The sequence below is a fragment of the Phyllostomus discolor genome, chromosome 8, assembly GCF_004126475.2.
Source record: "Phyllostomus discolor isolate MPI-MPIP mPhyDis1 chromosome 8, mPhyDis1.pri.v3, whole genome shotgun sequence".
Classification (NCBI taxonomy): Eukaryota; Metazoa; Chordata; class Mammalia; order Chiroptera; family Phyllostomidae; genus Phyllostomus; species Phyllostomus discolor.
This window is the reverse complement of record NC_040910.2, coordinates 92266384-92282369: the sequence shown is the minus strand read 5'-3', so window position 1 is coordinate 92282369 and position 15986 is coordinate 92266384. Positions and strand designations below refer to the sequence as shown.

The window sequence follows — 15986 nt, the reverse complement described above, 5'->3', positions numbered from 1 at the left end:
CAAAACATATGTCACTAAAGATAGCTAGAACTTTCATGCATCAAGAAATGAGGAAACCCAGCGATGGTAAGTCAGAACATTAGGGCACACCAGTGATCTAACAATAAAAATATCATTCAAGGGATTGAATGAAAATTAGCATAAAACAATACAATCAAGTAAAACCACAGTATTTTTCAGTGTCCAATTCTTTGACTAAAGACTCTTCATTAGCACAGTCTCTAGCTCAGCAATCAACCACAATTGTGTTTATGCCTAAAAACATCACATAATTAATGCAGTAATAGGTTTGCTTTGAGTCTACTAATTTCAACCGGCAGTTCTTACATTTGATTCGATAGGAACACTCAGAGGAAAGCAGGCTTTTTTATAAGCATACCGGGAGAGTTTGCTTCCAAATAAATGACTAGTAAACTCAGAACAGAACTCATTTACCAGCTGTATCAGCTGAAAATCAGAACACATTAAAACTTGGTGTTTATGCCAGCATTACTAAGGACTTATGTTTCAAAATTAGTGCTTGGCTTTACACTTTCCAGATCCTTCCTCCTTGTTTCATCTGAATTAGGGTGAAAAGGAAGTACGTATGAGCTACTGTATTTCAGATGAAGCTGTTCTGTAAATGCTCTATGTATAGTCCTACTTCAGTTGTTTATGTAAATGAATCTTGTATCTTGATAAAGACTTAATAGGTGTTACTACCAGAGAGTTAAGTCAACAATTTTAGAAAGACCTGCTGATACTTGGATGCCACCCAATACAGATATTTTTAAGTTAAGTGCTTGAAGATTTGGTTAACTTCCTATCCCAAGTATTTCACTCATCATAATTTCCTTTAAAAGTTCCCAACATCCTCTACCTTCACTAGTATTAATCACAGTGAAAAAATATGCTGACAGTAGTTACTTCATTAAGCCCTTCCAGGAAACTAGCAGAACGCCACATAAAAACTGCAGTTGCTATCTTCTACAGGAAATAAAGAAAAATGCTGAAAATGCAGCATTCCTTTGGTTCTTCCGTCGACAGGATACCCGCCATTGTTTTCTATAGGCTCTACATTTCCAGCAACAAATAAATACGCCTTTAATCCTTGCTGACCCCACACTTAAACATACAGATTTGTTCATACTCCTTGAGGCAGGGATTGCCTTGCCTTAGTCTGAGGCAAGGCAATCCCTGGCTCTTAGAATTCTTAACTCTGGTCATGCACTTCAAATTGTTAAGTATTATGTTCAGGAAGGAACCACACAGTTGGAGACAGGGACTGAAGACTATGAGCTTTGGTAAAGTATCAGACTTTTCAAAGAGAATTTTTCCTTCTTGTAACTATTGACTAGAAATTTTAAAAACTTTAAATGTGACTCATTCTTAGAAAAACACTAATTCATAAGTAGATGAAATATTACATATCAATTTTAGCAAAGCTGCAGGAGAATACAGGGAAGTTTTTATGCCCCAAATCTTACAGACGGGCTTGACTCTCCAAGGTAATGCCTTTTCCCAGATAAAAGCTAGTCAGCTGGCACACAGCACCTGAGTGCTACCAAAGCTTTCACAGGTGTATCTGCACGGGAGGAGCAGGGGATGCAGGTCAAGGGCAGAATTTATTCAAACTTTCCTTTCAAAGAATCAGAAATGAGGCTTACTTTGTGGGTTCAAGATTACAATACTCAGTGCTGACTTAACATAAAGATCTTTAAAGGATGATCTGAATGTCATCCTGGGCAGATAGCAAGGGGACGGTTTCCTGGTGTAATAACTAAAACATCCGGTTAGTTTCCTTACTGTTAAAACTATAAAGGTCCTGAAGAAAACTTCATCCTGTGACACCACTTACAGACTTCACAAAACGTTATTTTAAGTGGGAACCCAGTGATTCAGCTCAACCTCATCAATGATATTCACGTATTTTTCTAGCCTGTACTGACAGATCTGCTAGGAAATTAGCCATCATGCTCTGTCACTCAATATCCTAGCTGGTTCAATCATTTAAAGCATGATCAGAACTCAGGTGCTACAAATTACAAGACCAGAACCATTTTATTTTACTTTTGAGTCACTGGAATGCTTCCTTGTGAACGTAAATGCCGGAGGTTTCAAGTTCAATCGAGTGAATGAAGTAACACTCAGCACGAACACTTACAGACTATCTCAAAAATCTTAAATTCAGGGAATTCAAAACAACATTAAAATGGTTATATGACCACGGTTTATTTTCTATTAATACCTATTGATCATTATTTGGCGACTTAATATCAATTCAGTATTTTATAACCTGTTACTTAAGTACAACTTTTATATTAAATTGTCTCCTTTGTTTACTGTGTGTTAAACTGTAAATCTGTCATTACTACCGAGGGACTAAACTACAGGGGGAAAAACAGGAGTCAGGCTCAGAGGGATTTGAGGGCATAATTTGTAGCTCTTCCTCTAAAAAGAAAAAAACTTCCCATCATCTCAAAACCCTATACTGTTTCACTGTTAAAAACTAAATAAGATTGGCTTGATTTTTTTGATCAGGAAAAGGGTGTGCCCTGGACACTTGTAGATTTCTTTTAATAATACAGGACACTAAAACTTCTCCAGCCTAGTTCAAAACACCAAACCCTTTCATCTTTCTTTCATGTCAGGAAAGTTCTCCTCCACTGTCTGAAAAGAGCTTCCACTCCAATTATTTTGGTTTTGTATTTAATTCTGTAATTTCCTCTAAATTTAAAATCTTAAAAAAAAAATCAGGTTAATCTTTCACATTGCAGATTTCCACAAGGGCAATTCTGCTTCTAATTTTCTTCAGCATCAACTGTTTCTGTACATGTTCTGTTCTTTCACCCCTTTATCTTCACAGGCCTGCTTATATTTTATCAAGTGTTTTTTGCATGCCACAAATGATGCCAACCGTTTTCTAAAGTTTTCTTCCAGTTCTAGCAGGGGGAAAAAAACTTTTAAAGTATTTTCTCGTCTCTTCCTAGTTCTGTAGTACTTTTTCCAATAATCACACATTTAAACAATTACCGAGCAGCTACTGTATGCCAGACACTGTACTAATACACAGAGAATTCTACAGTAGATATGGTCTCTTCTATTCATTGCATTAACAGGCATGTGGCAATTACAACAGGGCCTTGAGGTTACAGGGATGCATGTCTGGCCCAGATATATGTAGTATCTCCAAAGAAATGCAAATGCATCTAAAGTAGGACACACAATTTAAGGAAAGGTGGGGCTACTAAGCTTAGGAAAGAACAAAGAGAACTAAAAAAATATCGTATACGCCCAAATAGGGTATTCATTTCCCAAGTAGTCTATTCTCCAGTCCCTCCCCCTCACAAAACAAAACAAAACAAAAAAAAAAACACCTTTGGACAAGTGTTGGAGAGAATGCTAAAGTAACTGGAACTCTCATAAATTGCTGAAGGCGATGTAAAATGAGGCAGCTGCTACGAAAAACAATTGAGCAGTCCCCTCAAAAAATTAAAACATACAATCACCTTATGACCCAGCAATTTCACTCCTAGGTACATATCCAAAAGAACTGAAAAACAGGTATTCAAACAAAAACGTATGCATTCATGTTCATTGCAGCACTATGCACAATAGCCAATAGGTGGAGAAAACCCAAATTTCCATCAGCTGGTGAAAGAATAAAATGTGCTATATCCATTCAATGAGGTATTATTCAGCCATGAAAGAATGAAGTACTGATACACAGTACTACATGGATGAACCTCAAACATTATGCTTAGTGAAGGAAGTTAGAGACACATGTTGTATGATTTCATTTATAGGAACAGGTAAATTCAGAGAGAGAGCACATTAGTAGTTGCCAGGGGACAGGAGGAGTGAGGAAGGAAAAGAATGCTTGATGGCTCTGGGGTTTCCTTCAGGGAGGATGAGAAAGCTTTGGAACTAGATACAGGTGATGGTTGTACAACACTGTGAATGTACTAAATACCTCTAATTTGTTCACTTTAAAATAATTAATTTTAAGTTATGTGTATTTTACCTCAATTTAAAAAGGCTTTTAGTCCCATTAAAGTATAAACTCCTAGGAATTATATATGTGTAATATATACTTCAAGTAGTCATTTATTTTACTTAGCTTATGTAGATAATTTAAATTATAAAATAATTAATTTGGAAATATTTTTCTACTCTTTACCTTTCAGAAACCATTCTATTTAAACTCATAGGCATTTTTTTACATCAGTGTCTTCACCAGCACTGGAAAGTCATCTCCATTTCATCAAAGTTTTTGTTTTTAATCCATTACAGTGCAACCATGAGGATTTTATAACATGCCTTGAATTTCTACTTGCCTATTATGAAAGTTGTTTCCATTTGCTTGGATTATGATCTCTAGAAACATACTGCTAAGGGATTGCTTTTTGAGGAATATTTAAAATGTTTGCTTATAACATCCAACAGTTATAATTGTGAGGCCATACAAAGAGGAATAATTATCAGGTGTGTTAAATTTACCTCTTACCAATTCAGATGATTTCAAATAATGAGATCCATCCAAAGTCATCTCTTTGTCAAGGTGAGTAATATGAATAATCTTTGGCTTTACTCTGTTCACGTTGGGGTTATTATTGTCATTATTGATTTTTAGAGAGAGGACGGGGGAAAGAGAACCACTGACTTGTTGGTCCACTCACTTATGCATTCATTGGTTGATTCTTGTATGTGCCCTGACCAAAGACAACTCACAACCTTGGCGTATAGGGGCAATGCTGTAACCAGCTGAGCTATCCTGCCAGGCCCTTGGTGGATTTTAAGCCCTCCTTCTTAGGTGAGCAGCTGGTCAGAAATAGATGAAAGTAACTCTCAACCCAATTCCAATTTTTCATCTATTAAGATTCCCACAATTTCAACTGATGGGAGTCATCAAAAACTGCAAAGCCAGCACCCCCAGTGTGAGAGTTCTTCCCCTCCCTACTCCAGAAATGGAATAGATATTGAAAATGAGGAGGAGGAAAGAGTATGGTGTAAAACTTCCAAGGGCCTGGCTGGCATAGCTCAGTGGATTGAGCACGGGCTGCGAACCAAAGCATCACAGGTTCAATTCCCAGTCAGGGCACGTGCCTGGGTTGCAGGCCACGGCCCCCAGCAACCACACATTGATGTTTCTTTCTCTCTCTCTGTCTCTCTCTGTCTCTCTCTGTCTCTCTCTTTCTCTCTCCCTTCCCTCTCTAAAAATAAATAAATAAAATCTTAAAAAAAAACTTCCATAACTAGGTAGGCAGTGGCTTTTTCCTTTAGCATGGCACATAGGTTCAACTCAACTGGATAAAGGGAGACAGATACCCCTCCAGCGCAGAATGAATTACTTTAATTTAATAAATGAGGTAGCTGAGAAAAGCTAAAAAAACAGAGTTTGGGTTAAATATCTGAGACATTTTACACAACAGCACACTGCAAAATTTATAACATTTTAATGTGATGAAAAGATCTTAATGGACTCATTTCCTATTCTCAGCTATACACTTTAAAATCTAATTTACTTAATTAAAACTTAAAGAAATGTCCTTATTTACCCAATGATTCAGAACAGGAAGTACTAATATTACAATACTTGGATGTTCTGCTTCCCAAGCACAACCCTACAAATTTGGAATCATTTCCCCTCAATGGTTATGCTAGTCAAACTGAGCAAGCATGTTCTACTCCCACTTTCCTCCTCCCTAAGCACAATTAGCTTCCTACAGTTCTATTCAACTTTTACATTAGTATAAACACAAAAGAATGCATAATACAGTAAAATAGAAAGCAGAAGTTTCCTGCTTTCACAAGTGGCTGGAACACATTCATTCTCTTGTCATCAAGGAAATATCTGAGGAGAAGTTTAAGAAGTTCAGCCTTATGAACAGGATATAGATAATCCTGGTTCCAAGTAAATCATCTGACCCCAATCATTCTGTACAATCTTCTAGTGGGAACGTGGATAAAGCCCTTTAAAAACATGATCTAAATAATTGTTTAAGGCATAAAAAAAAATCAAATGTTGGCTCGCTGGCCCCTACTTTTCAAATATAAAAACTATTGACCTAAAAATAAACTACTAGTAGAATGTGTACAATCAAAGAACATCACAGTATATAAACAAACTGTGGTATACTTTGTGGTTCAAATTACACAGATCATTCACCAAAGAAGGCAAGGTACCACACTGGAGAGAGCAAGTACTAGTCTGAAAACCCACTTGTTAGCTGTGTGACTCTGCAAGTTAAATGCTATGAACTTGTTTCCTCACCTGCAAAGTCTAACTCTACTTCCCTGAAGGGACTATCTTGCTATTGAAATGAGATCATAAACATAAAATGTTTCGGAGTGTTCTTGGTACACAGTAGGTACTCAAACAGCTATTTATTTTGATCTTGTGGATTTCAGGGCAATTAAGATTTGATGGATATTATTCCCACTAAACCAGGACAAAATATCTTAAATCGTGTCTTTCATAATACGAAAGACACAAAATCCAAGTCTGACAGATGGGTTCTGTGTAATACATTCAGCTCCGAACCTGCTGCCATCCTACTGAGTTAAGAGCATTAGCCACCAACACTTGGTGGGGGTGGAGACGGGCAGTTTACCTAGAGCTATAAACTTTGCTATGATTTACAAATTGATTTATGAAGTAGTCTTGTTTTTGTGGCATGTGTGTAAATGATTGGAGAAATGGTCTCATTTTAATATATAGGACTAAAGTATCTCTCAGCAATGAATTCATTTCCCATCTAAATGAGAACATTTACTTCAACACTACCATCTTATAGGAGGAAATATGTAACAAAAACAAAAGCCTGACCAGCATCCCACAAAACACCCTGACTGGTGGGTATTTTACCAGATACGGTTAGGTGTCTTACATTTTTCCCATCAAGAAACACGAACTAAAAATGTACCAAGGGTACATAATGAGTGCTCATGGTATGCAGTACAAGGTTTAAAACATTCTTTCTTTTGGGCACAGTTTCAGAGCAGGGTCAGTTTTGTATCATTAATATTTGTATTAAATTCTGAACAGTATTAAACATTCGGTAACTGTGTGGACAGCCTCTGTCAACTCATCGATGCAAGCACGACCACAGTAACTGCACTCAGTCTCATTCACCGCTCTGTTCCTGGGCTAACGTAGTTGATATATGATAAATACTCAGATATTAGGTGGATATACCAAATATTTATGAGCCATAAAAATCTAAGTATGCAAATTAAACAGTCACTGGTTCCAAGATACTTGAATAAAACGTACAGGACACAAATTATATATCTGACAACGAAGGCTCTGAAAGTGCTACACCCAAACACTTTTCATATACATGATCTCAGACCGCCACAGAAACTTTGTGAGGCAGTTACGCCTATTCACACAGAACAAACGAGAGGTTAGTCTTAACCTGCAGTCTCCAATACTGTAACCACATTCCATAAGCCATATGTGGTACTAAGCAGTTGAAATGTGGTTACTGTGACTGAATTTTTTTTAAATTTTATTTATTTACTTTTAGAGAGAGGGGAAGGGACAGAGAAAGAGAGGGCAAGAAACATCAATGTGTGGTCGCCTCTTGCATGTCCCCTCTTGGACCTGGCCTGCAATCCAGGCATGTGCCCTGATTGAGAACTGAACTGGAGATCCTTTGGTTCCCAGCCCACATGCAATCCACTGAGCTACACCAGCCAGGGCTTGTGACTCAATTTATTTTAAAATTTAAATTAGTTAAAATTAAAGTTACTGATGGTCGATTATTTATGGAAAACTTAAGCATGCTTGGAATAACCTAGGTTCACAAATCTGCCTTTCCAATTGTAAATTTTATAAAAGCTAAATACAGATAAAATATTTCCAATGAAAATAGGGTCTGAACTGAGATGTGCTCTAAGTGTAAAATACACATCAGATTTTGAAAATTCAGTAATTTCCCCCCAAAATGAATGTGAAATGTTTCATTTGAAAATTTTGTACTGACTACAGGTTGAAATTGTAATATTTTGGGTATACTAACTTACATGAACATACTAAAATTAATTTCACCTGTTTTTTACTTTTCATATGACCTTGTAAGATGTAAAATTACATATATGGCCCTTAGTATTTTTCTATTGGACAGCACTGGTCTTGACAACCCCCAAACCCCCATTCTGTCTACTATACCACATCATTAGACATATTTTAAACCAGTAGAGAGATCACTTCTTAGAACAAAGTCCAACCAAAAAAGGCATACAGAATACTGTATAACTTCTCTTAAGGCCAACCATTCTTCTTTTTTGAAATAGTTTGTGTCAGTAAACCTAGGTTCAAATCCCGTTCTGACACTGTGTTTGAGTGTCACTTACTTCAACTGTTTAAGGACGACAGGAGCCCTAGCTGGGTAGCTCAGTTAGTTAGAACATCGCCCTAATACGCCAAGGTTGCGGGTTTGATCTGTGGTCAGGGCACATACAGGGATCAACCAATGAATGCATGAATAGGTGCAGCAACAAATCCATGTTTCTTTGTCTCTCTAAAATCAATTTTCAAAAATTAGAAAAAAAATCGGAGAATTAAATGCAGACCTGAAACTAGCCAGCCATATTCATAAGATACAACAGGCTCTCACAAGAAGTCTGCTGCTCCCTCCATTCATTAGTCATTGTTCATCATCACCACTTCCCCAAGAGACAGTATTCAACTAACACTTTCAAACAATGTTTTAATTTTAGCTAACAAAATGTTCTAAGCAAATAAATGTGGGTGGTCAGATAAATCCTCATTCTCACCAAGCACATCGGTATGGCCTATAATTGTGCAGTCCAATGTCACAGTCAACAGACTCATATGGCTATTTACATTTAAATTAGTTTAAAAGAACTAAAAGTAAAAACGCTCTTCAGGCACACTCACCACATTTCAAGTGTTCAACATCCCTATGTAGCTAGTACAAGTTTACATCATGGAAGAAAATTCTAATGGACAGTAACCCCCAAAAAGCAAAAACCACTTTGATAACAGTGACAGAAAAAAAACATCTTGTAAAATATAATTCAGTAACATAGGCTGAGGTTCCTGAAATCAGTATTTGGTATTTTACTGCTTACTAAAATGAAAATGACTGAGATTACACACACACACACGGTTCCATGTCTTAAATTATTTCCTAAGAATAAAAGCAGGGTCACTAGAATTAGCCACACCCCTTTAAGCTGAGTACATTGACCATTAGGAAAATTCTGAAAAACTTGATCCATCTTAAACCTGGAAGCTATTCCCAGGGTAGACTGCACCATAATTCCAGGCAGTTGCCTCTCTCAGGCAGTACGGGTAAGCACATAGCATATCCCACTCATACTTAACATTGCTTTATCTCTGCAAACCAAAACCATAGCAGGAACTCCTACCATTCAACTCACAGCACAATTCCAGGCCCATTTATGGATTAAGGGGAAAAGAACGGGGAGGGGGCGTATTGCAGACCCAAGGAACCTGGGATACAATGGAATGTATCAATTGGCATAAAGATACAGCCCCTAATGTGCCAAAAACTGAGAATTGCAGGCAACATTTTATATGTATAGCCTAGGATTTTTTTTCCAGAATCTGCAACTCTATCTTGCTCAAGTAAGCATTCACCTATTGACTCCTATCAGCCTAAGTATCCTAAAAAAGGAAAAAAAACTTCACAACTTAAACTATTAATATTTATTTGCTGTATAGTCCCAAACCCCAAAGACAGATCCTTCAGCTGCCCAAAGTAATTACATGTTATAAAAATTAATTCATATACAGTTCACCTTCCAAAGCTTTCATAAGCTAACTCTACACTCAAGTTCCTCAATTCTTGTTCCTAATTTTTTTTCCTAAGTATTCAGGGTGTTTTCTGCTTCTTAGCTAACTGTCAGAGACTCAGAAGTCCGAGACCTAAAATGCCAATTAAAATAATCCCTCCTAATTTTTAAAATGGAGGGGATAAAAATTGAGACAGATATAGATCTTGGAAAAGGCTGGCAATTGGGGCTTTGCACAATTAATCATTATCAACTGGAGCAGCAATTTTCAACCCTTCTCATCTCATGGCACACATAAACTAGTAAAATTCCACAGCAGGCCAAAAAAATAATCATTTTCGCTGATCTGACAAAAAATAGTATAATGTTGACTTATTCACACTGGACTGCTACTGTTGCATTGGCTGCTGTCATTTTTTTCTATGACAAGCTAAAGGAAACAAGGTCAGTGCCCCTGACAAAATAGACACTGCATGCCTTAAAAATTCTTGTGGCACACCAGGTGAAAACCACTGAGCTGGAGCTTACAGTCACAATAGCAGGCTTAAGTTCAGGTATGGCACATCACTCTAAAATATGGATGACTGAATTCTCCGAGTGTAATTGAAAAGCTGCTTTACACTCAACTCTTCGAATTATTTGAGAAGAAAATGGCTTCACTCAAGTATCTGCAGAAATTCTGAATCCCTCAGAAGTCAGACTCATATTAAGTCTGTCTTCAATTAGTGACAAAGTTGGATTCCAATCTTTGATATTATTTAGCAATTCTTATTTCCTCTTTAATAAAAATGAAAAGCCATTGCCCAAACCACCACGAGTCAAGAAATGAGATTTACTGGTGTGTTATACCTCTGCCTCACAAACAGCAATTGTACCTGCTTCTCGTAGACAATTTTACAAACATCTGTCTGCAGAAAGATTATGCATTAGATACATGGTAGTGTGAGGAGCGTGTGTTTTCGTCCACACTCAAGGACACTGAACTCCTAACATTCCACATCTGCTTACACCACACTTTAACAGAAGTAACCACAGTAATTAAAACTTAAGATTGAGCATAAATAACTTCTGCATCTATTTTGTCACTTAACTTTTTTTAACCTATTATAAAAGTGTTCCATCACTTCAGATAAATGATCTGAAAACCACAGACAGATGACTGAAGAGTATTACTTAACTCATTTTGAGTAAAGAATATTCATTACATTTCAAGACTTAAAGAAAAAGAATTTCTTGATGGTGTAAGCAAAAATGATAATACCTGTAAAGAAATATAAAATTATGTTACTGAAAATCTGAATAGTAAACCTTTTTACTAACAAGAATCCTTTATGCATGCTAACACCAATGGGAGAAAGTAAATAAAATTAACCTTCAGTGGTAAAATGTCCAAAAGGTCACTAATATTAGTGTCATATCAATCCGTGGCATCTTTTATCATGAAATTAGCCTTTCAGAAGATTGAGCTGAGGCAGGCCTCTTTAAGGGATATTTGAGAAGAAAATTAATATGAATAAATTATTTGAGCAAAAGTGAAACCAAGATTGGTGAACAAAAAAATCACATCAGGAAAGACTTAATTCAGTCAAGCCCTCCAACAATCACCTGTCTGGGCCCTCCATGGCATGCTGCCAGATAAGACAGTGTGTTGCCTACGGGATAATGCACCATGGGGAAGAATTCTAGAACCTACTAAAAGGAAACAAATTACAGACCAAATAACCTTGTAGCATATCTCAGAGCAGGTGTGCTCTATCCCCAGGGCTCCGTTCAATTCCAGGCAATCCTGAGGGAGGGAGGTACTTAGGCCCACAACTAACTGCTAAACTCCAGCAGACCCCAAGATAAACCTCTGAATAACTCTTTCCTACCTTCTAGAACCAAAGAGGGGGTAAGAGCCACACCATCCCAAAGAAATCAAGAAAGAGGAAAAAAAGCGAGTTCTTCTAGGGACCTTGACCCCACCGCACTCTGAGAGTGACACCGCCCTGAGAAATACGTTCCCCTATTCTATCCTCCCTCGGTTTCTTCAGTGACCTGATCCTACTGCCTCGGGAAAGGCAAGAGGCAAGCCACTGGCGTCCCCCGCCCCCCCCCCCCCCACCCAGGGAACGAGGCGTCTTTCTCAGTTAAGAGCCACAAAGGGAGGGGAAAAAAAAGGTTGCTCCTCCCCAACCCACCCGCCCCACAACTCCTGGATGCAGACACGAGTGGAGAAAGGGAACAGAAGAGCAATGGGAGGTGACAGCCCTACAATGGCCTAGGCGATGAGATCCTTGCTCCGGAAGAAATGCGGAAGAAACAGGGAAGAAACGCGGGAGAATCCCGCCCCCCCCCCCAACCCCTGACCTACCAAAATGAATGAACTGAACAAAACTGGGGGAGGGGGGGGATAGTTAGTATGCGCAGTTCTTGCAAAGGGGTAAGAGAAGACTGAAAGGCCTGGAACCCTGGGCTGGCCCCGCTGCCCTTTGCACCCCGACTCTCGCCCTTTCCATCCAAACCCCACACCATTTAGCCACTTAAGCTTTCCAAGATAGCACCGCCATCCAACACCTACCCCAGACACCAATACCCCCCCACCTCCGATCCTGCTCTTTGCTTGGGCCCAGACTCCAGCTTTTTCCTTCTTACCACCCTCTCCACAGCCCTCACTAGCCCTGGTCGAGCCGCACCTGGAGATGCTCCTGAAAACGAATTGGCAGAATCTGGGCCATGGCGCTGTCGGGGGTATGGTCTCCTCCTGTCACTGGGGCTGCGGGGCAGTGGCTGCCCGGGCTCTCCAAGGGAGAGGAGGAGAAAAGGGAGGGGGTAGGCTGGGCTCGGCAGGATACTCTCCGGGGACGCAGGAAACTGGCAGGCAGACGAAAGAGCTCGGGTCGGGGGCGGAGGCTCCAGGGTCCGGGAGAGCCGCAATGGCGGAACCGGGCGCAGCGCAGACTCCGGAAACGGCTGAGCCCTGCGGAGGGATCCCGGCGACAGAACTCCGCCCAAGTCACTTCACCCCTCTCCGTCTTATGTACCCCTCCACGGAGTGCCGCGATACAGCAGGCGCAGGAATTCGGGACGCAGTGCGTTCAAAGCTTCGCTTATTGCTGCGAGGGTAACCAGAGGAAGCGAAGGGACTACTTTTTTAGACTCATCACTTTCCCCAGTCTCCGGCTTTTCCCTCCCTCCCCCTCCTTTTTTTTTTTTTTTTTTTTTTTTTTGCATTTTGCCACATCATGCGACTAGGGGTAGACTACGCCACTTCCGTGGGCGCTTTAGGTCCCACCCACGTACTTCCGGGTGCACGTGATGGTGGTCTGGAAGGTCGGCGGAGTGCTGCCAGAATGCAGAACGAGTTTTAGGGAAACATGGAGCTTCCTAGGATTGCGGTGGCTGATGGGCTGCCTTGAGGAATGGCGGTGCTGCTCCCTTCCCTGGTGGGCCCTGCCTATTTAAACTGAGGCCCTTAGGAAGAGGACCTGGCGTGGGCAGATGGGCCCAGCCTCCCGCCCTCTCTGTGACTCAGGGAAACGGCCTCCCTGCAGAGCGCTCCCCTAGCAGCTAGCTGCAGCATTCCTCCCCCGCCTAGTTTCATATAGTGGGTGTTTTCTTACATCCCAGGGAGGGGGAATGAATTGGGGTTTAAAATCCTCCCTGCCCTTATGAACGCCCTTGTGACGGTTGGAGAGCTGATGCTTGAGTTCTAACTAGAACTATCGGCCTCTTCGGGTGTTACTTAAATAATTGGCTCACAGGGCAGTGAAAGCCATTTCTGAGATATCTCACCCTGGCCTTGTGATAGCTTTTGCTAAACGTTTCTTGCGCACATTTTGGCAGATATGTATGTCGGTCTAGCTTAATTATAAATTTGTCTGGTGTTAAAGGAGTTGAGGATCATAAATACGCTAAAGAATTGGACCAAAATTGTGGCAGCAGGATTTTGGATGGGGGCCCATATCAAGTAATTAATAGGGCTCAAAGATTTAGGTAAAAGGTTAAAGGTGGTTTGTAAAACCTTAAGGTTCTTTCTTCCTCAGCGTGACTAACGTACACTCGGGGAAAAGGACTAACCATTGGTGGGACCACCTGCACACTGCTGTGAATTAACAGTGTTTGGGCATGTAAGCATTGAAAAGCTAGAGTGTCTGTTGTGCCTTTTAAGGGCATTAAGGTATCGACGGTAATCATTATCTATTAATAACCTTCCCGACACTTTCTTGCTAAATTAGAAGATGTAGTATGTCATAATAGCACAAACACAATAAAAGATAGCATTTAGTTCTGTGCCTTTCACCTTTATGAGATGTGATTATTTTTCCAAAAATAGGAAAGTCTTGAGGAAAAACTCAAATATACAGTGATTATTTTTAGTGTCCTTTCCAGCTAAATGTAAAACCCTATTAGGTGTAGAGTCATTTTGTCTGTTAAGCAGTTTTGCCTGAAGTTTGCTTAATCATTTAAATTGCTTTTAATGTTTTTCCCAAAACATACATACTGGGGATGAGAGAAGAATCTTTGCAGGTAAGAAAACAAAAACAGAATGTTCTGAAAAGAAAAGCTGTACCACCATTTCATAAGAGTGAATATTTATGTTTGGCAAAATTTCATACTGTTCTGTTAGTTTTGTTAAGCTAAATAGGTGAAGATATTGTGTATTCTGCAACATTTAAAATGACCTTTCTAATATCAAGTTTAATAGTAGCTGCTTTCAAACCTTTCTGGAAGTAGACAAAATCTAAGTTAAAAATCAAAAGGAGTTACCGTTTTATTACAGTAAAAGTACTAGCTTAATTAACTTCCAATCTCAGAATCTGGAGTATAAGAGTTGTATCATGAATGAGCCACAGAAATTTTCTTTATAATACCGTAATTTTTTCAGACTATAAGACGCACCCCTCCCATTTGGGAGGAATAAAGGTAATGCTGCTGTTGAGTTCTGTTTACATTTACGTTGGTGAAATATTGTTATTTATGTAATTAAATATTTCACCACATTTTTTGCTTCAAAAATTTTTTTCCTATTTTCCTCTAAAATCTAGGTGTGTCTTATGGTCTGAAAAATACGGTAATTGTCTTGTGTTTTCATACAGACCTATAATTTTAAGTACATTTAGAATCCTTAGAGCAAGTGATTTTAGCTTGAATATTTGGTGTGGAATATCTAACCAAAAGTGTGCTGAGGTTGTGTTAAAGTAACTTTGCTGTGTCATCACACACAGAAATCTAATGAATATATTGTTTTCAGAAATCATTTGGAGAGAAGTAGATCACAATATACCAGCTCATTCTGAAATGTATCTTTCAAATCAATAAATACAAAATTTTTTGAGACAAAAAAATTGGTCCAGACCAGATGATAAAAATTAAAAAACCAAACCTGTGGCTTTTAAAAAGCAATAATTTTGGCCGGAGTAGTAAAAGAGGTTTTTATGGTAGTATGCTCTTCTTGCTAATGGTGTGGGGGGCGGTGGGGACAGCATTAGTCCTTGGTTTAGGAGTCCCAGAGGCTGAGTCACTGTTGTTACCTGAGCAGTAACTGAATGACTTAAGGTACTACCTTAAAACAAAAAGAGAAGAAGATAACATAATAAATCAGAAACAAATGCTGTGGGGTTTTCCCCCATGATAAAGTCTTTTTATAAGCCAACCATGGCCAGGTAGCTCAGTTGGTTAGAGCATCCTCTGATACACCAAGGTTGCATGTTCCATCTCTGCTCAGGGCATGTACAACAAGCTACCAGTGAATGCATAAATAAAGTGGGACAATAAATCAATGTTTCTCTCCCTTTCTCAAACAAATACATAAATACATAGTAAACTACTACTACTAGAAATGTATCATCATCTGACTTTGGGTTTCAGAAAATATTTTATTAAGGTAGCCATGTTTATTAAATAAATGGTCAAGTTCTTTCAATTTGAAGCTTTTTTTTTAGCAGAATGTTCAATATTAGGGTCATTAGCATGGGTCGAATGCTATTTTGAGGAATGCCAGTTTCTCAAAACCTATATGAGAAAACTTTATTGTGCCCCTATTTTATATTTTATACCAGTAACAATGATATATATACCTCCAACAATAATGACACCTCAGAAAAACTTTTCATTGTACAAAATTCCTCTGTTCATCTTCAAGCAAATGCAGAATCAAGGCCCCTGCCTTTAACTTGACCTTTTAAAAACAACAAAAATTAGCTACATTGCAAAAGCCAAAAAGCAAAGCAGTTCTC

At 39.0% G+C, this 15986-nt stretch overlaps 1 protein-coding gene across 4 annotated transcripts in view; it reads right to left on the bottom strand.

Annotated features, from left to right (window-relative positions):
- CLTC (clathrin heavy chain) overlaps positions 1-13015 on the bottom strand; it is a 61877-nt gene extending 48862 nt beyond the window's left edge. Inside the window, exon 1 of one of the 4 annotated variants that reach the window (XM_028521832.2) lies at positions 12444-13015. In XM_028521832.2, coding sequence (XP_028377633.1) covers positions 12444-12485 — 42 coding nt within the window. In that variant the 5' untranslated portion in view covers positions 12486-13015. The remainder of the gene's footprint in view (positions 1-12443) is intronic. The other 3 variants (XM_028521833.2, XM_036033580.1, XM_036033581.1) reach the window with 3 other exon arrangements.
- Positions 13016-15986: the final 2971 nt, after the last annotated feature.